The sequence below is a fragment of the Rhinopithecus bieti genome, unplaced genomic scaffold (assembly GCF_001698545.2).
Source record: "Rhinopithecus bieti isolate Rb0 unplaced genomic scaffold, ASM169854v2 scaffold_38004, whole genome shotgun sequence".
Classification (NCBI taxonomy): domain Eukaryota; kingdom Metazoa; phylum Chordata; class Mammalia; order Primates; family Cercopithecidae; genus Rhinopithecus; species Rhinopithecus bieti.
In genome coordinates, this window is record NW_016816095.1 from 1,786,778 (window position 1) to 1,814,285 (window position 27,508).

At 38.3% G+C, this 27,508-nt stretch overlaps 1 protein-coding gene across 1 annotated transcript in view; it reads right to left on the reverse strand.

Moving 5' to 3' along the window:
- Positions 1-27,508, reverse strand: part of TENM3 (teneurin transmembrane protein 3) — a 494,169-nt gene that overhangs the window by 107,160 nt on the left and 359,501 nt on the right. The window contains 6 exon segments of the mRNA XM_017854351.1: positions 2,138-2,323; positions 8,495-8,695; positions 9,764-9,958; positions 10,150-10,251; positions 10,625-10,835; positions 18,155-18,369. Of these exon segments, the coding sequence (XP_017709840.1) occupies positions 2,138-2,323; positions 8,495-8,695; positions 9,764-9,958; positions 10,150-10,251; positions 10,625-10,835; positions 18,155-18,369 (1,110 nt within the window).

Sequence of the window (27,508 nt, forward strand, 5' to 3'; positions counted from 1 at the left end):
TTTCCCGCCCTGCCTCTGGTATATAGGCATTCTGGCACCTGGGACATGGAGCTGTTTGGTTATAGAGGTATTGCATTGTCCCTTGTATGGCCACAAAAGGATACACAAATCCTGCTCATCAATTTTTTTCTGCCTTAATGTAGTTCACATGAACAACCTCCGCCACTGCCCCAGAAGGCCTCTCTTTGGGAGGGGAAGGCCACATCAGTGGGTACGAGCCCTGTGCAAGTGCTATGACTGTGGGCACCTGTTGTTGATTTCAGCAGAAACTATACATGTTTCCCCAGCTGTAGGCAGGAAGCTCCAATTCAACAAGCGAAGCTCCAAGGATGCTGTGCAATTAAGAGCTAACAGCGGGTCTGATTCGCAGGATTTTGGTGGGCTGTCCCTTGGCTGGCATCTGGAAATGTGGATGTCCCCTACACTGATAAGGTTATTTTGTCCACACCCACTCTTCTTAGGAGAGTTGGGATTTTGGTGGTTGTGGCAGACAGAGGATACCTCCTTGAACAGCCCCAGTAAAAACCTTAGACTCTAAGTCAGGGAATTCCAATCTTTAGGCTTCCCTGGGCCACCATGGAAGAATAAAAATCATCTTGGACCACACATAACATACATTAACACTAACAATAGCTGATGAGCTAAAAAACTGCAAAAAAAATCTCTGTTTTAAGAAGGTTTATGAATTTGTGTTGGGCCTCATTCAAAGCTGTCCTGGGCTGCATACGGCCCACAGGCCACAGGCTGGACAAGTTTGCTCTAAGTCTCGAACAGGCTTCCCTGGGCAGAAATACTGCACACGTTGTGGATTCATTTCGCTGCTGGGAAAAGGAGCATGCTGCACGTGACCTCTCCCGGTGGGAGAGAAGGAAGGTGGGAAGGCTGTGCATGGATTTCTGCAGATTCTGCGGGATAGGTCTTTTTTTCTTTCTGGTTGTGACACGTTACAGCCATGATACAACTACCTCTGGGTTCTGAGTTCTTCTTGAAGATCACCAGCGTGGGGGTGTGGTGAGACCCTTGAAACAGATGTCAAGGATGGCAATAAGACTAGAAAAAACCTTCCATGAAGTTTATAACAACACACTTGTGACAACTGATAAGACGTATGTGATTTCAATTTTCCCATGACAAAGTTCCTGGCTACCCAAAAAAGCAAAAAAGCGAAGTACATAATACAGATACATCAGAAGAAGAAATCTTTAAAAGATATTGACACTCCCCACAACAGATTTATCAACTTTCACCTTAGGAATGTAAAACAATGTGGAGAAATACTATACCACCAATTCTGAAATTTTGGTAGGACTGTGCCATTTATAACTAATATTGTATACTTTCACTGAAGTGATGTAGAAATTTATTACATACTTGTGTTGTATTTTTAAAATCAGACATTTTAATTTTAGTGACAAACGGTAAAAGCAATGACACTGAGTATCTTGAAAATATGATATATATATTTTGGATACTTTTGTATCTACGCTAAATATTGTTTATGTACTAGCGTTTTGATCTGAAACATCTATCTGATGGTTTTATTTAACCTATAGATGTTCACAAATGTCATCACATATGAAAAAGTGTTAACCATATAGGTTTGTTTAAAAGCAGTGAGATTTGTGCATTTTATTCTACTTTATTTCTCATGATACCACAAAATGAAGTCATAAAAAGTCAAACCTCTTTTGTAGAGACTCAAGATATGGGCAAGTATAATTCTGGAAACTACAGCAGCCAATAAGGCCATATATTTGAAAAAAATTTAAAGCATTTTTTTCTAAAGTGGAAAATCTGCTATTAAGAAATGCAATGACAATATGGAACATCAAGAAGCAAGATTTGATAAAACTTCACTTATAAACAAATCATTAAGTCTGTTTTATGTGAGTCCATTTATGTGGCCATCCCCAAAACCAATGAATAAAAGTTTAAACCTCATACTTGTGACAGCTGTTCTAAAAAGAACTGAATTGCCATCATAAAATGACAACCTATTTAAAAAATAACTTCGTGTTAAGAAAGACAAGTAAAAAATAATGCAAAGAACAGGCTTTTTCCAAGTTGAAAACAGCTGACCATGGGGCTCTTCTCTGGGAGGAGGGGACAGATAGACACAGACGTGCAGTGAGCCTACCAATAGTGCAGTGCTCTCCATTCCAGCCCTGGCTGCATTCACACTTGCCATCCTTGCAGGTTCCATGCTCGGCACAGCGGGGATGGCAGGCTCTCTGATTACACGCTGGGCCCGTCCAGCCTTCTTCACAGCGACACGTCCCCCCCATGCAAACGCCGTGTGAGCCACAGTCCACAGAACATATTTCTGTGTGGGAGGAAGAGGAAGCAAGACAGGAGAGAAGGGTAGCGGGAGGGAGAAGGGGAATTAATAAGCAGCGCTCCATCTTCCACTCACATTTGTTCAAGTGAAACACAAAATCATCAAAAAGAAATCAAAAGTATTTGTATGCTAAGTAAATTTCAGCACTGACCACTACGAAATTATCAGTGGTGGAACTCTACATCTTTATTCATCATTTAATTTTACATGCTGCTCTAATCATGCATAAAATACACATGACAATTGCTAGAAATAATTTCTTTATATATATAATACTTTATATAGAAAACATTACATATATAGAGAGTAGTCATGTTTATATACATCTATCACCAAGAAAACAGGTCCCCATATCCCCACGCCCAAATTAATGAAATATTTCAGCATCTCAGGTATCTAACAGGACTTGGGTTTCATACATACGGTAAGAATTTGAAAAGGGGTTATTTCTAATGGCACATTTAAATGTTTTAAATATTCAAAAACTTTCACTAAGAGGAATCTACTTTGGTAAGTAAATTAGCTTGCTTCTGACACAGACATGTATGTAAAAGGAAACTGTTTTTCCTATTCAGTAAATTTGTACTGTTGACAGATACAAATTTCTTAGTCCACAGTACAAAACCAGTTTAATAATACATATAATTGACTCTCCTTTGAAAAACAAAGTTTTTCAATTCCTAGAATTACTGAAAAGAGCACAAGTTACCACATGACTTCAAATGTTATACCAGGTTAGCTCTTTAAAAAGAATTCAGATGTGTAAGAAAAATTCTTTAAGCTCTCTTAAAAGCTTTCTTTAACTAGTTCCAATTGAGAGACGGGGAGAGGGAAAGGTAAAAGAAACTTTGAAGGTTATTTCATTTTTACTCTTTACATATAAGGTTAAAGTTAGCTATAGTTTTTTGGGGTAATACCCCTGAAATTCTAAGACTGTTGATTAGTTTTGTTTTCTTGCAAAATAAAGCACTGAACAATAAAACCTAAAATCATTTCTAACAAACAGAAAACATACTAAACCTTTTTTTGGTTAAAAAATAGTAGCTGTTTATGCAGTCACATGTTCTGTTTTTCCCATTCGTTCCCCAAATAACATTGCTCAGACACATGATTCTCTATCTCACAGGCTAACTTTAAACACCTTATCAAGGCACTATGAGAGTTGTAATATTTTTTATAAACAACACCCAGGATTATTAACTGGAAGAGGGTAGCACACAGGTTTTTTCAGGCAATGTTTTCTATCTCCTTTGAATTAAATTTTTGATTAAGAGATCCAAGATAGTTTGATTAACTTCAGAGCAACATAATATCAACCCAGCTCCAGAAGTGAGAGGTTTCTTTCTGAGGTACCCTTTTTATTCAATCTAATCAATTTTTCATTAGGGTGATGGTGTTTATCAGCATTTAGCACACTAGCTTTGAGCAAGGTGCGTCAATCTTTGTAATGAACTTATTAATTAGAGTTAATTTAATTGAAGTGGAATTGAAGGGCTAATTAATGAACAAACTGCTGATGAAGATAGAGGAAAGCCCTGTTGCTTTCAAACCTATAAACTTGCAGATGGAAATAATTCATTTATTCTCTTTTAGCAGCTTAACCAAATGTTTCTTCCGGTGTAAAGTCTACTCTCTTATTGAATTTAGGTATGTGAAGGTCATTTCCACAACAACAGAAGAGGTAGTGAGTAAAGTGTTTTCCTCTAGGATTCACTTAGAAATTCAGAATTATACTGCTTGTAAACTTTAAGCCACAAATGTAAAATAACAGTGCTTTTATAAGCTTTAAATGAGAACTGTGCAATAACCAGATAAATTTGAGGCACACAAGACCAGATATTTTCACAGCATGACTGGAAGCATATTTGAGATCTTTACTATTAATTCTAAGTAAGTTTTTTGTCTTTCTGCAGCTAATAGCAAAGTTTCACAAAGATTTTTTTCTATACTTATTATAATTACTTTCTTCAAAAATGGAGTACTGTATTCATTATGCTACTCTATTTATCGAGAGTTGAGTACATGTGAAGTTTCTTTTTTGCGCTGAGGATATCAAGATGAACAGGAAAAAGATCTCTGTTGTCTATGACTAAACAGTCATTTAGTACACAGGTAAAACTAGATTTTCAGCTACCGAAATCACTACAGCAGCATGAAAAAAATTCAGTCTAAATACGTAAAAGAATGATATGTGGTTTTTGGCAGCCAATTTAATCTTTTAATTAACATTTATATGTATATTTTCCAATTCATAGCAGTATCATTTTATTTAGAGGGCTGAATTAACTTTTGAGTTATTTAGTATCAGTTACAAACTACCCTTTATAAAATAATTCAGGAAATACACTATAATAACTTTATATGAAAAAAGGGGCTATTGTGCTTGTTCCTTTCCGACTTGGATAACTGTAGGAAGCAAATCTGAATGACAGTATTTCAAGCAAGTATTATTCTACAGCTAGTCTTAATATGCTGTTTTACTGATGGAGGCATAAGAGACCTGAACCAAGTAGCTTCACTATAGAAGTAATTATCTCTGTAACATTTAATTGGATTTTTTTGTGGAAAGGGTTTTTTAGTATAGGTAAAAACTCAACAGAAAACACTAAATGCTTATTTTATATGTAAATTATATGTAATTACAAAATATATTTTACGAATAGAGGACAAAACAAGTTAACGTGCTATTTAAAATAATACCACTCACTCATGCTGGTTAAGTGTTGGTTGGTGGTAATATCCCTAAAACTCTTTAATAAGACATTCCAGGCCTTCTCTAATCCAGATCCCAATTTGTGTTTTTATTCTTATTTATTCTATACATGTTATTTGCTCTAGCAGATGTGAATTTTCTCACCAAAGTTTCCGGTTCCTCAAGTGAGCCAGAGGTGTATGGGCCAAAAGATGAGGAAGAGTGAATAAAACAGGAAGGAGGGGAAGAAGAGAAGGAGGGAGAGAGGGAGGGAGGGAGGGAGGGAGGAAGGAAGGAAGGAAGGAAGGAAGGAAGGAAGGAAAGAAGGAGAGATAAGAGAGGGAGGGAAGGAGGAAGAAAACTCATCTCATACAAAAATCAGAATGGGAAGGAGAAAGGATGAAAACTTGTCTGTCAGTAGTATATGAGTTCAACAGAAAATTTTCATGAATATTATCAATTAGCTGATAGGAAACACTTGTTATTCTGGGCTTCCAGGATTCAATTTGTAGGAGGTAAAGAGTAGCAGAGAAATCTGTCATGCTGATACCGACTCAGAGGGCAGCAGAGATGTCACCCAAGGTTCTCGAAAGGCCAGGAAACAGCAATTTGTAAAATTACTAGCCTTTTACTTCTTGCTAAAATAAACATGTGAATTAGCTTCTCAGCACGATATTTCATGTGGTTTTATGCCATTTGATTGTACTAATAGAGGAAACAATTTGCATTTCATAAATTTCACATTTGGGGAACCATGTCCAATCTACTTTAATGTGGAAGCTCCTCTGAATTGATGAGAAATTAAGTATGACAAACTATGATTAGCCTTTAGAGTAGTACTTCCACCATAGTGACTACTATCACCACCCTCTACTACGTCTATTAGTGGTTAACACTTACTGAGCACGTACCGTGTAAGGTGCTATTCTACGTGCTTTTCACGTACTAACTCATTTCAGCCTTACCTCAACTGTATAAAGTAGTCCTGTAATTATCTCCATTTCACATACAAAGAAACAGAGGCACAGAGATATCAAATAACTTGCCCAACGTCATATTGCTAGTGAATGGCCATCCAAAATTTGAACCCAGGCAGCTCAGCGACTGAGTTCTTGTTCTCAGCCACTTACTGTTAAACAGGCTTAGAGAAGGGGGCAGGAGAGTAGATAGACCCCTCCACTGAAGCCAAGACTTATATTTAATCTAAGTGGGATGTTTTTATTCACTCTACACTGCTAGTAAAATTCATTTTCTTTCTCATTTCTTCTCCTTGTCCTTCTCTATAATCATCCTCTTCCTCCTCCACTTCTCTCTTCCCTGCTTCTCTTTCTCATTTTTCCTCTTCTTTTGATGAACTGTGTAGTTTTGCTTAGTTTGAGTATCCAAACAGAATTCATCCTCTTTTCTATTTCTCACTTCTCTTCCATTGCCTCCCTATGTCCTGCCTCTTCAATCAGCCTCACCCTTTCCCAGTTTTCTTGCTTCATTCAGGGACATTAACGTTAGCACCAATTATCCTTGCTTCATTTTTACAGCTCTTCTCAACATGTGTCTCTACTGTGTCTTTTTCAGCAGGTCCTGTCTGCTTTTCCTTTCAAATGTCCCTCAGATTTATCTTTTTCATTTCTACTGACTCCAAACGAATTCATGATCTCATCACCTCACGCTTGTGGGAAAGTCCTCCAGCTTGTCTCTTCACCATCAAAGTCTCACAATTCATGCTCTCTGACTTTGGACAGTTTTCCAAAAACAATACTCTCATTGTCTTACTGGGCATATTACTGCTATTGGTAAATGCTCCATTGCCTGAAACTATCATTTCTAAACTGTACTCCCCATAATTAGGCCCAATCCGATTTTTTGCCTCCAAATACTTTTTCACTGTCCCTTGAATATAATGGTATTTCTCACAATTTCATCTTCGTTAATCTTTTATTTAAATTGCTTGAAACCAGAAGTGATTTGGATGTTAAACTTTTCCAGATGTTGTAATATTTTCAGAATACATACCAGTGCAGCATCCCTAATCTGAAAAGACAAAATGTGAAATGCTGCAATGAGCATTTCCTTTGAGCATCATGTTGGTGCTCAAAAACGTTTGATTTTTGGAACATTTTGAATTTCAGATTAGGGATGTTCTATGGCAGTGATGGTGGTGGAAGCGATCTTTAGAATTTATTATCAGCCAAGCTTTGTATTAAGTATGTGATATACATTATTCCAAGTAATTCCCACAGCATCTTTGTGAAGAGTGTCCCATGATTTTACAGATGAGTAAACTGAGGCGTATAGCAATTTGCCTAAGGTCCCATAGCTCTTAAGGAGTACAGATTGGATGTGAATCCACACATCTGATTTCACAGTCCATGCTCTTAAGTACTTTCTAATACTGTTCACCTGGCCAAAAATTATACCCTTGCCCAGGCTGCCACCATCGTTAAAAAGAGAATGGTAATCCAAGTCTCCTTGAAAACTTTGAAGACTCATTCAGAATCACTCCTCTGAATGTCCACTGAATTCAGCATAATATTCCATGTAACACTCAATACAATATCAGACTAGAATATATTGATTTAGAATTATTTCATATGTATTCATCTCATCTCCCTAATTAAACTGTAATCTTCCACACTAGAATGTCATCTTCTCAAACTGGAACTTAGGAGTCATGGAATGAGCTCGTGGCCTGCAACCAACATTTGAAAAAAAATAAAATAGGCTTGAAAAAAAAACAGCGTGTATCACTTTGTAGAATGTTTATTTCAATTATGTGAGGATGTGCATGCACACTTACACTAGGTCATAATGCAAAAATGTATTTAAGGTGATAGTTCAAGGTCAAAAAAATTAGAAAGCCATTGTTGTAGAGGGCAGACACGATTCGTTAGTCTTTTATTCTTACGGGGCCTATCACAATCCCACACAATACTCAATAACAACTTGGCTGACTGAATAAAATTACCTTGTACCATTTCTATTATAACCTTATTATTATGATTAAAAACTCAGTGTTGAACCATTTATACATATCATAATATCTATACATGCATACTCTTTACTGTGATCATCTTTATCCTTATATTGTCAAATGATTTTTTAAAATCGAGGCTTCTCTGTTTATAAGATAACGTGCTTAAATCCCCAAGCTACACTTAAGATTTTAGAGAGGTTAGTTTCGATTAGTAGTTCCATAAATTCAGAGTTAAGAAGATATGGTATCTTATGCAAATGAAAGCTTACTCCTCCCCATAAAACTAAAGGGGAAATTTTAATGATAAATTGGCTAAGCATGGTTCCTTCCATTTTATAAGGCAACTACATATCATTACTTTTAATATTTATTTCCACAAAGAATCACTTTACTAAAATTTGTATTACGTTTAAAAGAGGCTTTTAAAATTAAAATATCATTTTTAGCTAAATAATATGAAGCAACTTGATTGTACTGCATTTATTAACCTCACCATTTGAGCAGTCTGGGCCAGTCCAATTAGGGTCACATGTGCAGGAGCCACTTTCTTGAAGGTATGTTCCGTGACCAGAGCACTGGTCTGGACACATGGTCTTCAGTATTTCACAATTGCTACCTCCCCATCCTGGACTGCAATGACATTCCCCATGGATACACACACCATGATTAGAACACCCAGGGTCTAGACAGTCAGCTGGTGTAAAGAAAAGAACAATTTTATTAAATCCAGAAGATATCATAGTGCATGCAGAAAAAGAATTAAATCCTAATCTCATTTATATGAACACTTTGGATAATCAAATATTTGTCTACCATTTTCAAGAACCTGTTTCTGAAAATGCAAAGAATTATAATACAATAAAGCATTAAGAACCAGGCTAGTGCCATTTAGGTAATTGAGACTCTTGCAAGGATTTGTAATTTTCCTGAATTACACACACAGACTCTTGAGGTTTCAGACTATTGCTCTCTGTTCTGCCTAATCACAGAGTAATAAGTATTGCCTTCTCTATAACAAAATCTGTGACCGCTGAGTACTGACAGCTGTATGGGACCCTCACACTGTTTGAGAAATAAATGAGTTGCATACTCTCTTTCTTAATTCACTTTAATGTGCTTTAGATGACGAGATTTAATTTAGCAATTTGACTCAATAAAACTTTACACTTGTAGGGTCAATGGCCTGAAAATTTAATTCCAGAGAGTTAATTGCATTACTTTGTGTGTGCAGATCAATAAAATCAATTTGATTGAAGAACGGAAATGGTGCTTTTTTGCTTTCTGAAAAAACAATTCACCTGCACTTTACAATATGGTATCTGGACTCTCATCATTACACGTACACAGCTATGGAACAAATCCATGATGTCACATTTCTTTTCAGTAGCATATTTTGTGTACTATTCTGTCTTTCTAGAGAAGTCAAAATGCTAGATTTAGAAGCTGGCATCCATGTAAAAAACTATAAAAAGAAAAATAAAATCCAACAGTCTGCTGTTAGTTTCAAGGTACAAGGTTTGCTTGCTTTCTCAGAGTGAAAAAAGGGATGATTCACGCTGCTGAAAAGAGCAAAGAGGCCCTTTGGTGTGTGTTCTTTTATCAGTTAAAGTGTTAATAAGACAACGCATTCATAAATATGGATTTTTCAAAACCGCTTTCAAAAGGAAGCCTACAAAAGAGAGTTGCCAAACTAAAGATTACAGATATAATCTGTTTCTTTATGAAGACAACAACAGACTTCTGCAAATATTGACATGTTTACCTTCTTCACAATTTTCTCCTTTGTATCCTGCGTTGCAGGCACAAGAGCCCATGATACAAATCCCACGACCCCCACACTGCGGGTCAATACACTGGGTAGCCGGCACATCACACTCCGTACCCTTCCAGCCGCTGAAACACAGGCAGCGGCCCTTGGAGTACTGCCCGTTGCCACTACATAACACTGGACAGGCCGCTGTGAAACAAGACACGACAGAAGAATTACAGCCACATTTTCCACCGAGCTTCCGAAAGAAAAGACACATCGCTGGAACAAGCAATTTGCCAGGTTTCCCTCCTTTCTTTCCTGTCTCGGTAGTTTTCGGAATTACTTGTGTTTCTACAGCTTATTTATATCGGCTTAAGAAAAGAATCTAACTTGCATACCTCTGGAACAATCCGGACCCAGAAATCCTGGAAAACAATGGCAAGTTCCAGAAACGCACTCTCCATTTCCATGGCAATTTCGGGGACATTCCACCACAGACTCTGAAGAAAAGGGAAAGAAGGAACACTTGTTGTATAGCCTGCCTCTTGCAAAAGATAAACGGTGTCACTTTGATCTTCATTTACGCTAGATAATATGAGGAGTAAAGCAAAGCATTGTCACTTCAAATGCAGATTTTCAAAGTGTTTCATGATGTATTCTCCTCTCCCAAGGTAATTCCGGATAATATTTTCTCCCAGTGCTTCATAGTCTGTTACATATTCACAAATAAACGGTTCAAAAATAATTCTCATGTTCTACCTGGGCTTTAACACCCTAGGAATTACCCCAAATTGGTACAGATAATTTAGTTTCTATTAAACACAGCGTTTAGGCTGTAGCTTTGGAAAAGGGGGCTTTGAAGATTATTCTTACCTATAACAATGGTATTAAAAGACACCTGCTCTGCATTTTTCCCGTCATTATAAAAAGCCAGATGCCAGATTCCGGAATCCAAGTACTGGATAAAGCCAGCCTCATGAAGGCTGACGGATCTCGCCTGCCGCCCGGCTCTCTCCGTCTCAAGCAGGCTCCGCTGCTCTCTGGCAATCAGCCTGCTGCCATCCAGGAGCTCCACGAAGTCATACTGGGGGGAGGACGAGGAAAAATAGTCAGAAATATAAAGGGTGGCTGCTTCTCTTTCTTTTTGTTCTTCAAGCTGTCTTCCTTTGCTCTAACAAATACAGTGTTAGAAAGAAGGTCCTGACTGCCAGGTTCAAATGGTAGACGTCTCCTATGCATACCATTTACAAGGAGGATGCAAACTACCTGCCACATAGGGCCGGATCCAATCATCAGGGACCATTTTTTTTCCCCTTCTTGAGCAATATGGTTTTCAAATTTATTTAATTCTACTGACTGATCAAAGTTTGATGAGTTTAGGCAGTCTGGGGATACAAATATAAAATCTACATGAACTGACATTTCCAATCCAGCAGGCTTATGTTTAATGCATTAATTTCGTAATTGATATATAATACTCATACATATTTTGAGTGCCCTCCCAGCCTCTGGTATCCATCATTCTACTCTTTCTTTTTTTTTAAATTTTATTTTATTTACTTTAAGTTCTGGGATACATGTGCAGAATGTGCTGGTTTGTTACATAGGTATGCAAGTGCCATGGTAGTTGGCTGCACCCATCAACCCGTCATCTACATTAGGTATTTCTCCTAATGCTATCCCTCCCCTAGCTCCTGACCCCCTGAGAGGCCTTGGTGTGTGATGTTCCCCTCCCTGTGTCCATGTGTTCTCATCGTTCAACTCCCACTTATGAGTGAGAACATGTAGTGTTTGGTTTTCTGTTCTTGTGTTAGTTTGCTGAGAACCATCATTCTCCTCTTTCTACTCACTCATTTGTTTAGCTCCCATACATAAGCCAGAATATGTGGTATTTGACTTTCTATGCCTGGCTTATTTCACTTCACACAATGACCTCCAGTTCCATCCATGTTGCCAGCAACCTAATTTTAGTGAGACCACAAGACAACCCTTTATGCTCTTCTCTGACTTAACATTCATGTAGCAACAACTACTGTTAAATCCTTACTCTGCGCCGGTTCCTCACAGGAACCCTCGTAGGAAGGCTTTATCATTTGCACTTTACAGATGGAGGAATCTGAATCTTGAGCTGCAGCAGGCTCTCAGCCATCTGGTAATGGTGGCGTTGGCGTGTGAACTCAAGAGCACTTTGCTCCAAGTGGGGTCATCCCTCCCACCCTACTCCACCTCTCCCGTGGCGCTGATGTGACCATCTCAAGCACGATGGAGAACGCCACGGGCTTTACTTAGTTATTGTTAGATTGAAGACATGTAACAAGATGCCTTTACATCTTTGATCTAAACAGTTAATGGAGCGTTCTGAAGGGATGGCAATAACAGGAAGTGTGCCTGACTATTCTTATGGACGGGTCATCATTAAACCTAAGTTCTGTTTTAGTAAAATTAGACATGAACATTGGTGACTGGAGAGTTTAAACAAGAATTAAAAATATAAAATGTGATTGTTATACAGTGGGGTAAAATTTTGTAAGTAGAAATAATATAGGGAATTTGAAAGATGCTGAAAAGACTTTCCAATGTAGTTTCAAGAAAGTTTTTAGATAACAATTGTTAAAAGTAGAGTGATTCAGTGTCTACAGACTGTTACCTAGTTTCATTCTATTCCTGAGGTGTGTTTATGGTGAAACATATGCCACAGTACAATATATAAATAATTACTAGAATACTGCATATATAAATCATAAATATTCTACTTTCTGATAGATTTCTTAGATGGAATTTCATCAGAGGCCTATTTAAGAAAAAGATTATTATATGAATCTCTTAATTCAATCAAGCTGGAATAAAATCAGTTGTTGGAAATACTGAGAATCACAGTTAAATAGATTGCCAGTTTACTGATCATAGACCTCTGCTGTTAATATTGGAGATAATTTAAAATTTAATTCACGGCTTCTGACTTATTAAAATTATTATTTATAAGTAAAACTTTTTTTTTGTTCTTTTGGGTAGTTTCATTAGAATAGAATTCAGCTGTGAGAAATATATAAAAATAGTATAACGTGATCAGCAGTCAAAAACGTTTATTTTCATTTATACCTTATAAGGATGAAAAGAATGACTGGTGTGAATACCTGCCCTACAAAAATTTGACTGGAATTCTATTCTAGAATTATTAGAGGAAAACTAATTCAGCAGTTTTGAAAGGTGACTCTGTCTCAAATAAGCCATTCATTTCCTCATCAGGTTTAAATATTTACACATTTGCATGGCAAAGAGACAAGAAAAAATTTCTTTTTATGACCCAAGCATATAAACATTTTTCTTCCCTAACATTAAACACAGTAACTGAAACAGTCGAAGGGAGAAATTCTGAGTTTTAGCTGGTCTTTGAAGGCAAAAGCACAACCATCACCTTTATCATGGAAGTAACCATTTGCATCACACTGTGAACAATAAAATAAGGCCAGGGTAGTGAACATGATGGTGGGGAGGAGGAGCTGACAGGTTTGAGTATCTACCCAGGTCTAGGCTCTTCTGCAGAAGTGTTTCACACATGATTTCAGGAGAGTGATTCACATACCTAAAGCAACATTCCTATGTTAACACTAAAACCATCTGTGCCAAAAATCACCAAATTACAAGGAATGAAAATACTTAACCATCTTTGTTCTTAGGGCATAAAGTGGTCACTTAAGGGCAAATGTGAGTTTTGCTCTGTAATACTTCTAAGATGGAGACACAGATATATTTTTGGGGAGAAGAGGAGTCTTAGGACCTTATGCTCTTTTTAGGAAGAAATTCTTGGGGCTGACTCTTTAATTGCACTACTCCAGGGGAGTTATCATGAGACAAAGCTTATACTTGATAAAGGTTTCAAATAAAGTGAGACAATTTTAGCGTGAAAGCTCTGCTTAAAGGTCATTTTCTTATGATTTAATATTAACAAATATACACGCTTTAAAATCCTCGTCTAAAGTTGGTTTAAACTACAATGTATTAACAAGGTCTTTTGGAAAATCAGTAGAAGAAAAGTTTGTCCATGTTGGTCGTATTTATGCTGGTTACCTAATAGACCATTTAAAAACAAATAGATTTTGTTTCAGGTATCTTGGTGGTTCACTTCTGAACAGTTAAGATTAGAGGTTTAATTCAATTCTGGTACTAAAATGATGAGTTCTTGGAATCTATGAATACTTAACTGTGTCCTGACATCAACTCTTTGGTAGTGGCACAGTCTTGCTGTAATTGGAATATAGAGAATAAAGAGATTTTACACATCATCTGATCCAACTCTATCATTTTACCAACGGACACTAAGGCTCAGAGAAGGGATGCTGCAAGGTCACCAAGTGAAAAGGTGGTAAAGGGTATGCTTAGGACCCAGGCTTCCAACTCCCATTCGACAAGAGCCTTCATGTGAATGCACTCAAATGCTACAGTACACTTAACCATAAGGCTCTGCATCGCCTCCTTAGGCCACTAACTGACCAAGAGAATGAACTGGCATCAGGGAGAAGACAGCCCACTGATTCCTTGGCAACAATCAAATGGGCAGTTTTAAAAAGGGTCACAAAGACTGTGACAGCTCAAGCAACCATTCTGAATGGCTGGCCAATTTTAATTATTTCAGGTTGATTTATTTAATGTTCCCCAGAAACAGAGAAATATTCAATTTGGGCTGCTTTATAGAATATTTCATGTTTAAACACTGAACTCAGAAACAGTTGTTTGCTCTGCTGATATTGAATAAACCACAGGAAGAAACTATAATAACCATGATGCTTAAGAAAATGCATAACCTACTTAAACACATACATTGTGGTAGAAAAGAAAACTGGGTATCACATGTATTATGTTTAAATACTAGAAGGATTATGAGAAAACCTGAAACTGCATCTTTTATTTCTCTAATCTTAAATGTTATATACAGCTTGCAGAGTCAACTAAATCTTTAAATAAACCTTTCAAGTATACAAAACAATAGGAAATTCTTATCTGAAATTATTTTCTGGAATTTATAAGTTACATGTTCACTATTGTGCTCGGCTTAGAGGTACATTTTTTGAATTATATACAAAATAATCACATATGTGGTTTCAATGGGAAAATAGTTTTTCATATTTCACTGGACAATTGCTATAAATCCAATCTGTCTACTATAATTGAAGTTACAGAGGACTTTCATTTAAGAAATTTTTTTTTTTTTCCCCTAGACAGAGTTTTGCTCTTGTCGTCCAGGCTGGAGTGCAATGTCACGATCTCTCGCTCACTGCAAGCTCCGCCTCCAGGGTTCAAGCGATTCTCCTGCCTCAGCCTCCTGAGTAGCTGGGATTACAGGTGTGCATCACTACGTTCGGCTAGTTTTGTATTTTTAGTAGAGACGGGGTTTCACCATGTTGGTCAGGCTGGTCTCGAACTCCTGACCTTAAGTGATCCACCCACCTCGGCCTCCCAGTGCTGGGACTACAGGCGTGACCCACTGTGCTGGCCTTAAGAAAACCTGGTTATTGTATCCTAGTCAGTGTCACCTATAAGATGAACTGGAGTCAAATCTAAAATTTAAAGTGGTCCAGACTGGCTGGGCACGGTGGCTCATGCCTGTAATCCCAACACTTTGGGAGGCCGAGGAAGGCAGATCACCTGAGGTTGGAAGTCCGGGATCAGCCTGACCAACATGGAAAAACCCCATCTCTACTAAAAATACAAAATTAGCTGGGTGTGGTGGCGCATCCCAGCTACTAGGGAGGCTGAGGCTGGAGAATCACTTGGACCTGGTAGGCGGAGGTTGCGGTGAGCCGAATGCCATTGCACTCCAGCCTGGGCAACAAGAGCAAAACTCCATCTCAAACAATAAAATAAAATATAAAATAAAATAAAATATAAAAAAATAAAATAAAATAAATTCGGTCCAGATGTGGTGGCTCCTGCGTGTAATCGCAGTCCTTTGGGAAGCTGAGTGGGCGGATCTGCTTGAAGCCAGGAGTTCAAGGACCAGCCTGGGCAAGGCGTGATGAAACCACATCTCTACAAAAAATACAAAAAATTAGCCGGGCAGTGACACGCATCTTGTAGTCCAGCTACCCAGGAGGCTGAGGTGGAAGGATCAACCTGAGCCAAGAGGGCTGGAGCTGCGGTGAGGTGAGATTGTACCATTGCACTCCAGTCTGGAAGATTGGAGTGAGACCCTTATGTCTCCAACAAAAACCAAAACAAACAAAAACCAAAAAACCCCAACAAACAAACAAATACAAAATTAAAATTGCGCCATTAGTACATTATAAGAAGTATACAATGCATCCCAAGGGATCGAATTTACTTTAATAAATATAGAATTAAAAAATAGTTAAATAGGTACTGGGCGCGGCTCAAGCCTGTATCCCAGCTCTTTGGGAGCCGAGACGGGCGGGATCACGAGGTCAGGAGATCAAGACCATCCCTGGCTAAACACGGGTGAAACCCTCGGTCTCTACTAAAAATACCAAAAACTAGCCGGGCGGAACCTGGCGGGCGCCTATAGTCCCAGCCTACTCGGTGAGGCTGAGGCAGGAAATGGCTAAACCTGGGATCCAGGGGCAGAGCTTGCAGTGAGCTGAATCGCGCCACTGCACTCCTTCAGTCAGGCGACAGGAGGCAAGACTCCGTCTCAAAAAAAAAAAAAAAAAAAAATATTAAATAGAAAATATGAATACACTAAAGGCCTGATATTCAGAACCGGGCGCGGTGGCTCAACTGTAATCCCCCCCCCAAGGGGCACTTTGGCGAGTCTTGAAGCGGGGTCCCTGAGGACGCGAGACGTTGGATACGTCACTCACGAGCCTTGGCGGTCACGGTCCGACCAGAGAACCATCCTGGCAGTGTGGTTTTACAGGGCCTCTAATAGCTGCCTGGCGGAATAGACCCCTCTGTTCCTTTTATCTATATTATATTATTTTGAAGAACAGCATAGGCTCGTGCGAACATATTGTGCCCAGGCTGGATGGCGTAACGCGATCTCGGCTCAGCTGCAAAAAAAAAAATTTGAAACACCTCTTCAGGAATGATCCCTAGGTGCGGGCGCCCTGTGGTCCCAGCTATTGGGAGGGCTGAGGCAGAGAGAATGGCTGTAAACCTGGGATGCAGAGCTTGCATGTTAGTCTGAGATCCGGCCACTGCACTCCAGCTCTGGGTGGACAGACGCGAGGACTCCGTCTCAAAAAAATAAAAGAAAAAAAAAAAAGAAATTTCACTGCCATAAAATTCATATATGTATATGAACTAAATCCACAACTGCATTAGAAAAAGCATGTTGAAATCGTCTTACTCATCTTTCTTTAAGGATATAATTTCTTTATTAATATGTGATAACTTTTCTTCATAATTTATGTTCCTAGGTTATAGAAGAAGTATTTCTCACAAAATTATATGATATAAAGCATACATGAAAACTTTCCATTCCTTATTTTATAAATCACACTAAATCAGCATGAAATCCTCTGGGCAAATAAAATGATGATCGAATATAACTTTAGGCTCATCCAACTGTCAATTTTAATTAATCAACTATTACATGTTTGACATTCTTCTATTTACTAACATAATAGTTGATCTTGGGGAAAGTCTCAGTTCCAATTTTATGGTAGGTAATTTAAAAAACTTCTCTTAGACATGACGGAACCTATATTAAGTGACAATTTCCAATTTACATACTATGACCCAGTACTGTATTAGATGATGACAAAGGCTGTGGAATTGCCAGTAGTTCTCCATCTGTGATTGATGTTGTGAGGGGATTTTTATGCAAGGGAAATGACTTTAAAGTTCTTTGATATTAAGGATATCTGAATTGTTTTGCGTACCACACGAATATGATCATACTCGGTTATCTCTGAAAGCTCTCTTGCCTCTTTATCTCAGCGTTCATCATTTTAGATGAGGAACAGTGCTTGAGTTGATAAAGCTCATGTCATCATATTTATGTTGACGTTCCCATAATTTCTCTACTAAGAGTAAATCTGGCATAAACTAAAAAAATACATTTTGAACAGAATGAATACGTGTTTGAGATGAATATGTTATGCATCTATTACATGAAAGGAATAAGATCATCTGAAATTATCATAGAATCTTTGTAAAACACTTGGAAAATCCATGGTGTTTTACTGGGTGTTCAGATGATGCTCAATATTCATTAAGTTGCTCACAAAATTCAGTACATTTTAAACAGTCAAATCAGGAAGAAAATATTGTTCTTCCCACTACTGATTCAAAAACCTCAGAACAAGTAACCTACATTCAAAATTCTTTCTACTGTAGGAAGTCAATTCCAAACAGTTAACCAAACAGCTGAGCTTAAGAAAGATAATCATTTCAAAAAATGCAAGCAGCAGTTTTTATTTCATTGATGAGAAAGCCTAGTCTTACCTGAGTATGGGAAGGCGGTAAGCCTTTTCGGCCATAGACTCCTATCAATGCATCCTTCTGAAGAGAGATATTGAATTTAAGAAACTGTGGCTGATCAATGAAGAGCTGTGATCTCCAGAAGATCCCGGGAGGAACCTCTTGAATTGCTCTTCGGCCAATATCAAGTTCCCCGGAATCTATGGTATTATTTTCTTGCGTAAATCCACCTAATTTTCCTGAATGTAAGAGATTCATTGATGAAGAACAAGAAATTTTTTAAAAAACAGAACAAAAAAGGTTTTAAACTTTTGAAAAGTTATTTTACTAAATGCTCAAGCCATTTCATCTTCTGATAAAGTACTCTCATAAAATTTGCACTTTAAAAGCTTCCGTTGCTAGATATTGGTGTTTTACTAATTCTGATTTGGCTCGTAAGATATTTAAGTTCAAATCCCTTTGACTTCCCCCAAGGTATGCCTATGACTAAAGCTGTTTTCACACCTACAGTCTTTCTGTTCACTTGAAACGTAATTATCCTACAAATTATGTGTCTTGTTATTTCTTGGGAGAGATTAGGCCTGGTACTTATCAGTCATTCTAAACATATTATAACACTGCAAAGTGTAAATTAAGGCAGAACGGATTATGGAGATTTCTAAATCAATCCTTAAGCAAACAATAAAACCAATCAATGGCTTGGATTCATGTAGTTCTATCTAAACGACATACTAGGATGAATGAAAATCACCAGATGCTGGCAGAGAGGTAGAGAAGGGGTACGTGGGGCGTTGTGAGGGGAAAGGGGTCAGCTTAAGTGCTCACATAGCTTTTGGTGAAGGTTGTTTCTCTCTCTTTTGACCCTATTTCAAACTCACTTGTAGTCTCAGTGGACATGCTGTGTTATTTCTGACCACACTGATCTTTGATCCATAGGAACAAAACCTCTTTGCTCCCTGGATCCCTGCCACCTGATAAGAGACAGCATCTCATCTCTTCCTGCATGGCCTCCTTCTAGAAAACAGATCCAAGACTCCTCTTTTTGGTATGATGTTCCCCTTTTCCCTCTTTGCCAAGGTTCTTTCTCAGTTGCTCTGATGGGGGTCATGGTAGAATGTCTGCAATTTTCCATAAGTGGAAATATAACCACACTGTCTTTTATGCAGATGGGTCCAGGAGGCTGAGGAAGAGAATGAAACTGGGCAAATTATCTTCTATCAATTCAGCCCTTTTACAGTGATAACAATAGGAGGGTGATGGGGGAGGATCACTTGAGCTTAGGAGTTAAAGTCCAGCCTGGGTAACATAGTGAGACCCCCGTCTCTTAAAAAAAAAAGTGGTAACAAAGTTGACTTACTACCAACTTTGTTGTCTTTTTTTTTTTTTCCAAACATTAAACTGTTAATTCAAAACGTAGAGGATGTAATTTTAAGTCTGAGAGCTGTAAGCTATCTTATCTTAGCGATAAGGGAGAGAGTCTTCTAACTCTCTGTGAAGAATTATTACTTTAACACTAACTTCATTTTTACTGAGTATCCGCTATTGGCAGCACTGTAGGTGACTTAAAAAAAGAAACATAAACCAAAGAGTAGAATCTTACAGATTATCTGATCTGACTTACAAAGCTTCTGCCATCAAGTAGTAATTACCTGGTTGGGGAGACAACACCCACAAACTGATAAATTAAGTGAGACCCTAAAGCAGTATGACCCTGAGTACCGGTCAGAGAAAGGCACTATCACTGCAGGCTGGAGGCTGAGAGATTTCACAGGAGTTAAGTTTGGCAGTAAACGTTGAGGAACAGGTAGGATAAGGTTTCTAAGTTGGGATAAACATCGCCATCACAAGCACGCAAGTGGAACTTGAGAGGTGTTAGGTTGGTGCTCAGCAGAGAAATCCATCTGGCCAGAAAATAAGATAAAGAAAACTCGTTTTGGAGTCAGACAAATCTGGGTTTGAAGCCTGGCTTTGCCAACAATTAGCTGTGTGGCCTTAAGAAAGATACTAAACGTCATCTAGAAAATGGGGAGAGTAATGTAATCATTGCACTGTTATAAGGTTTGGGGCATCAAACACAAGCTGCAGTGTCTGGCTCTCAGGAGGTTTGAATGGGTTTGTCATGGGAGGGAAGCGAGATAAGGTTGGGAAGGGAAATGACATCTGTTTGTGGAGGGCCTTGAATAACAGGTTAAGGAATATGGTCTTTATACTTTATGCTAGTGAATTTTTTGTATTTTCACTCTATCAAGAGTGTTATTACACTCTTCTCCCTGAAGATGTATATATTTACTAGCATTCTGTTACTGTGCATGTCATTTATGGTATGCTTTTAAAATAGATACTTGAAGACTGATTACGGGTAAATTGCATTTTGATGCCTCAAACACACTTATTCTTGTGTGGTGGTGGGGTGTGTGTGTATAATCAAGAGAAACAGAACTGAAGATTACTAAGGAACATGACCTGCAATCACAGATCCAGTTTATGGCCGATAGGATCTGAAGCAATTCACAAAAAATTCACACTTACAGATAAATGTGAGGTTTGAGGGAGTACATCACTACTAAATGTTAGAATTGCTTTCCACCTGGACTACTGCATCCTACATGACACACGTACCATCAGTGGTGAAGGACTGCTATAGCTAAATGGAGACCCATTAAAGATTCTGAGCAGGCTAAAGGTGAAATGAAATCACTGTTTCAAGAGCATTACTGTGCAGTAACTGTGGGAAGCCTGGAAATGAACAGATGAGTGAGGACACAGTTGCAATAACCCAGGTATGAGGCAGAAGAGGGTTGTACAAGAAAACTCAATGAAAAGGCATTATTTATAATCTCACTTCCTCTCTTCTTTCTCAGTGTTGACAATCATGGTAGCTATCAGGTCTATTTTTCTTAAACCAATTCAGTAATACAAAATGATCTAAGGAATAAAATTTCCAAATTGAGTTATAGTAATCACTGTAATTTTTCCACACATCAACTCTTGGATTACAAACCGTAGATCATTCATAGGATTCAAAGTATTTATTTTACAATAGTAATACTTGTTTATTTCAGCAAAATTAGAACATATAGTTAAATAAAAAGAGAAAAAAAAATATATAATGCTACTACCCAGAGATTATTTTGCTTTCTATTTAAATAGATATCTATCTTGCTTTACTCAGAAATTTTTAATTATCTGAGACCAATTTCTACTTTTCATTTAGGAAGCTTCTGCAAAGGAGCCTATATTTGTCATCAAGGACCTTTTATTGAGAAGGTTCAGGGGAGACAGAAATGGAACTAATCTTTACTGAGAACCTACAATATGACAGGTAGTTTCACCTATGAGGTTGTTATCATTTTGAGATGAGGAAACTAAGGCTCAGAGAAGTAAATGATGTGGCTAAAGCAACCGATGGAGTCAAGACTGAACTCAAGGTCTGCAGAATTCCAAAACCATCTGTTGTGTATAATCCTCAAAAAAATCTTTGCTTTTTATTAAAACAAAAATATTATTTTAAATTACTAAGTTTTAAATTTATTTGTCTAGTTCATATAAAATCAGATATATTAAGTCACTGAAGCACCCTAGAGAATACAATTTCAGGATATAAAGTTTATACTTATTTTTATAAATTTTATACTGATAAAATTTATAAAACTGCCATGGATAGTATAACATAATATTCTTTATGTTATAATTCATAAGTTCCTCATAAGCTTTTGTCTTTTGGTTGACTTCTACATGAAAACTAATGTTAAAGTACTGAGTAGAGCAGCTATTCTCTTCCCCTCTAAGATGTTAGTATACATATTTTAATATGAATATAGTTTATATTTAGACTCATTGATCAAGTATATACATTTCTAAGGCTATTATACTTGATTTTCATTAATAAGTTCGATCTACTATCTGAAGCATATGTAATTTAATCTACTCTTTTGGGTTGACCCTATTGCTGCTATTAATGGTTTTCTGAGTTTTAACAGCATACCTGTGTTTTGAAACTGGGAAGCATAAATTCATAACTGGTGCTAATTTCAGCATTTTTTCCCAAAACATGATGTTTACCCAAGAGCATTAGCTGTGGTGATGGTAACCAAGTTCTGATTTCTAGGGTGTCAGGTTTCACTGTCTCAAAGCCGTTTAATAAGCCAGGTATTCTTGCCTCGTTGCTTTCTCCACAAATTAATTTTGAGGGGTTAAAATCTTTCTCACAGAAATGATATGTGAATACATTGTTGTGTCGGGAAGCATATCTATTTATCCTATTAGTCCCATACATAGCTAATTTAACAGGTGGCTCTTTTCCAGAAAAAGAGGGTTCTTCATTTGTAAAACAAAAGAACCAAGACTGGTAGAGTGTGCTTGAATGGGATAGTAGTTGTGATGATTTTTTCCTCCCATAACGCAAAAAACCCTAATTAATCATAACACCACAGAATCTTCGAGTTCTAGTACCCGTGAGGTCATCTAGTCCAGGGGTCTTTAAACAAGGATAGGCATATCGCTAGGAAACATTAAAACTTTTCAATAAGGAACGGGGTAGGAAATTAATTTCTATTAATAGAACCTCAATAACATCCATGTGTTGACTTTCTTTACAAAAGAAAGGAATTCCTCTTACACACCCAAAATACTACCATGACTCATTGTCCTGCAGCATAAAACTTCCAGTATGCCAGAAAAAGGCAAAATTAAAAGTATTTTTGTTGGTGAAGCTTCTTTTATTTAAGACACCATAAACCCAAGGTGGGGCTTCAGTGACTTTCCCTGCTTAACATAGTTCCATTAAGGGCAAAATGTGGAGTTTAAAACGGGGTATTTCGGACTACTGGCATGCTTTGAAGCCAAATGTATCAAGAAAGAGAGATTACCTTTTTAATGAACTTATCACCCACCCCAACCACTGTCAAAGGATGCTTTTCAACTGAAGAAGACTTTCATGACTACCAAGAACACAGCAATAAGGTAAGAAACATGAAATGTAATGATGCTTTATTTATTCCAGCTGTCAAGGTAAGGACAAGGATTTGTGCTTTATCTTGCTACCTATCTACCTAGAGCAGGGATTCAGAACTGAGAGGTTCTAACAAAATGTAGATTAATTTATTTGAACTGAAAAAATAAGTCAGACTTTTTCTGACAAAAGGTAAATTTGGGCCAGGCATGGTGGCTCATGCCTGTAATCCCAGCACTTTGGGAGAATGAGGCAGGTGGATCCTGAGGTCAGGAGCTCGAAACCAGCCTGGCTAAGATGGTGAAATCCCATCTCTACTAAAAATACAAAAATTAGCTGGGTGTAGTGGCAGGCACCTGTAATCCCAGCTACTTGGGAGGCTGAGGCAGGAGAATCACTTGAACCCGGGAGGTAGAGGTTGCAGTGAGCTGAGATCGTGCCACTGCACTCTAGCCTGGGTGACACAGCAAGACTCTGTCTCAAAACAAAACAAAACAAAACAAAAAAATGGTAAATTTGGTTTTAGTAAGTACTGACTCCGACAGGTAAATTATATGGTGGATATTTCCCATAAATTAAATGAGCTAATGAAATAGATAATATTTACAGCATATACAGGCATACATATTGCACATTTTGTTCCAGACCACCACAATAAAGCAGGTTTCACAATAAAGTGAGGTACACACATTTTTTTGGTTTACCAGTGCATATAAAAGTTATGTTTACACTGTACTGCAGTCTATTAAGTGTGCAATAGCATTATTTCCCTTTTTTTTGAGACAGGGTCTCAAAAGTTGTCACCCAGGCTGGAGTGCAGTGGCCCAATCTCAGCTCACTGCAGCCTCAATCTCCCTGGGCTCAGGTGATCATCCTACCTCAGCTTCTCAAGTGCCTGGGACTAAAGGTGCACACCACTAAGTCTGGCTAATTTTTTGGTGTTTTTTGTAAAGACAGGGTTTCAACATGTTGTCTAGGCTGGTCTAAAACTCTTGGACTCAAGCGATCCACCAGCCTTGGCCCCCCAAAGTGCTGGGATTACAGGCATGAACCACTGTGCCCAGCCAATAGGTTTCTACAAACCAATGTATAACCTTAATTTAAAAATATTTTATTGCTAAAAAATGCTAATGATCCTCTGATCAAGTCATAATCTTTTTGCTGGTGGAGGATCTTGCCTCAGTGTAGGTAGCAGCTGATTGATCAAGATAGTGGTTGCTGAAGGTTGGAGTGTCTGTGGCAACTTCTTGAAATAAGACAATAATTAAGTTTGCCACATTGACTCTTTCCATGAAAGGTTTCTCTGAAGGATGTGATGCTATTTGATATCGTTTTACTCACAGTAGAACATTTTTCAGAATTGGAGTCAACCCTCTCAAACCCTGCCACTGCTTTATCAACTAAGTTTATGATATTCTAAATCCTTTGTTGTTATTTCAACAATGTTCACAGCTTCTTCACCACCAGTAAATTCCAACTCAAATACCCACTTTCTTTGCTCATCCACAAGAAGTAACTCCTCATCCATTAAAGTTTCATGATGATTGCCGGGTGCGGTGGCTCAAGCCTGTAATCCCGGCACTTTGGGAGGCCGGGACGGGCGGATCACAAGGTCAGGAGATCGAGACCATCCTGGCTAAACCAGTGAAACCCCGTCTCTACTGAAAAATACAAAAAACTAGCCAGGCAAGGTGGCGGGTGCCTGTAGTCCCAGCTACTCGGGAGGCTAAGGCAGGAGAATGGTGTAAACCCGGGAGGCGGAGCTTGCAGTGAGCTGAGATCCAGCCACTGCACTCCAGCCTGGGCGACAGAGCGAGACTCCGTCTCAAAAAANACTCCTCATCCATTAAAGTTTCATGATGATTGCCGGGTGCGGTGGCTCAAGCCTGTAATCCCGGCACTTTGGGAGGCCGGGACGGGCGGATCACAAGGTCAGGAGATCGAGACCATCCTGGCTAAACCAGTGAAACCCCGTCTCTACTGAAAAATACAAAAAACTAGCCAGGCAAGGTGGCGGGGGCCTGTAGTCCCAGCTACTCGGGAGGCTAAGGCAGGAGAATGGTGTAAACCCGGGAGGCGGAGCTTGCAGTGAGCTGAGATCCAGCCACTGCACTCCAGCCTGGGCGACAGAGCGAGACTCCGTCTCAAAAAAAAAAAAAAAAAAAAAAAAAAGTTTCATGATGAGATTGCAGCAATTCAGTCACATCTTCAGGTTCTACTTCTAATTCTAGTTTTCTTGCTATTTCCATCAGATGTGCAGTTACTTCCGCCACTGAAGTGTGAACCCTCAAAGTCATCTATGAAGGTTGGAATCAAGTTCCAAACTCTAGTTAATGCTAGTCTTTTGACCTCTTCCCATGAGTCATAAATATTCTTAATAGCATCTAGAATGCTAAATCCTTTCCAGAAGATTTGTAATTGACTTTGCCCAGATCTATCACAGGAAATCACTATCTATGATAGCCTTACAAAATGTACTTCTTAAATATGACTTGAAAGCTGAAATTACCCCGATCCATGGGCTGCAGAATGGATGCTGTGTTTGCAGACATGAAATCACTAACCTCCTCGTACATCTCCATCAGAGCTCTTGGGGGACTAGGCACATTGTCAATAAGAAGTAATATTTTGAAAGCAATCTTTTTCTCTGAGCAGTAGGTCTCAATGGTGGGCTTAAAATATTTGGTAGCCATGTTGTAAAGAGATGTGCTGTCATTCAGGCTTTGTTGTTCCATTTATAGAGCATGGGCAGAGTAGAATTAGCATAATTCTTAACGGCCCTAGGATTTTAGGAATGATCAATACGCACTGGCTTCAACTTCAAGTCACCAGTTGCATTACCCCCTAACAGAGTCAGCCTGTCCCTGGAAGCTTTGAAGCCAGGCCTTGACTTCTCCTCTCTAGCTATGAAAAATCCTAGATGGCATCTTCTTCCAGTGTAAGGCTCTTTCATCTACACTGAAAATCTATTGTCTAGTGTAGCCATATTCATCAGTGATCTTAGCTAGATCTTCTGGATAACCTGCTGCAGCGTCTACATTAGCACCTGCTGCTTCACCTTGCATTTTTATGTCACAGAGATGGCTTCTTTCCTTAAACCTCATGAACCAACCTTTGCTAACTTCAAACTCTTATTTTGCAGCTTCCTCACCTCTCTCAGCCTTTACAGAGTTGAAGAGACAGCCTTGCTCTGGAGTAGGCTTTAGCTTAAGGGAATGTTATATCTGGTTTGATCATCTATCCAGGCCACTCAAATGTTCTCCTTATCGGTAATAAGGCTGTTTTGCTTTCTTATCATTCATGTGCTCACTGGAGTCGTGCTTTTAATTGCCTTTAAAAACTTTTCCTTTGCACTCACAACCTGGCCAAGTGTTTGGCGCAGGAGGCCTAGCTTCAGCCAATCTCATCTTGGACATGACTTCCCCACTAAGCTTGATCATTTCTAGCTTTTGACTTAAACTGAGAGACGTGTGATTCTTCCTTTCACTTGAATACTTAGAGGCCACCGTGGGCTTATTGATTGGCCTCATTTCAATACTGTTGTGTCTCAGGAAATAGGAAGGCCCAAGGAGAGAAAGATGGTGGGAATGCTGGTCCCGGAGCAGTCAGAACACACACATGTATTGATTAAGTTCGCTGTCTTCTATGGGTGTGGTTTCTGGCACTCCAAAACAATGATAAGAGCAACATCAAAGTTCACTGATTGAAGGTCACCGTAATAGATCTAATGATAATGAAAAAGTTTGAAATATTTTGAGAATTACCAAACTGCAACACAGAGACATGACATGGGCACATGCTGTTGGAAAAATGGTGCTGATGGACTTGCTTGATGCAGGGCTGCCACAAACACTCAGTTTGTGAAAAACACGGTATATGGGAGGCATGCTAAAGCATAATAAAATGAGATATTCCTGTAATACGATGAAAGCATTATAAACTTGTAATATCAAAGGTGAATTAATATGAGCAATAGTTCCATTTTTCACCACATTTCAAGCATACCAGATTAAACAAAGTGCCACTAAGTAGCAGAATAACAGTTCAAATTAGCAGTATTTTGCTAAGCCTTGGTAAAGTCTTTTTTGATATCCTACACAGAAACCAGTAAAGGATTGGTTCTAAAAACAGTGTAAATAATAAATCTTTTTCAAAGTAGTTAGTTGCTGATTCTTCGCTTTCACGAGAAATGTGATAAAACTGGCAGCTTATAGACAACATATTTTTTAGAAATAGATCACAATGTGATTTTTGACATATGACTAATAAGAATGTCAAATAACTGAAGAGCACCACTTAAAATTCTTCCATTGCCACTTATGTTGTAGCAAGATTTCTTTTGTTTATATTCATAAGAAAGGAAAACAGGATTAGAACTGAAACTGAATTTTGCTTTATTCTTATAAGGAATATTCATCTATGAATAT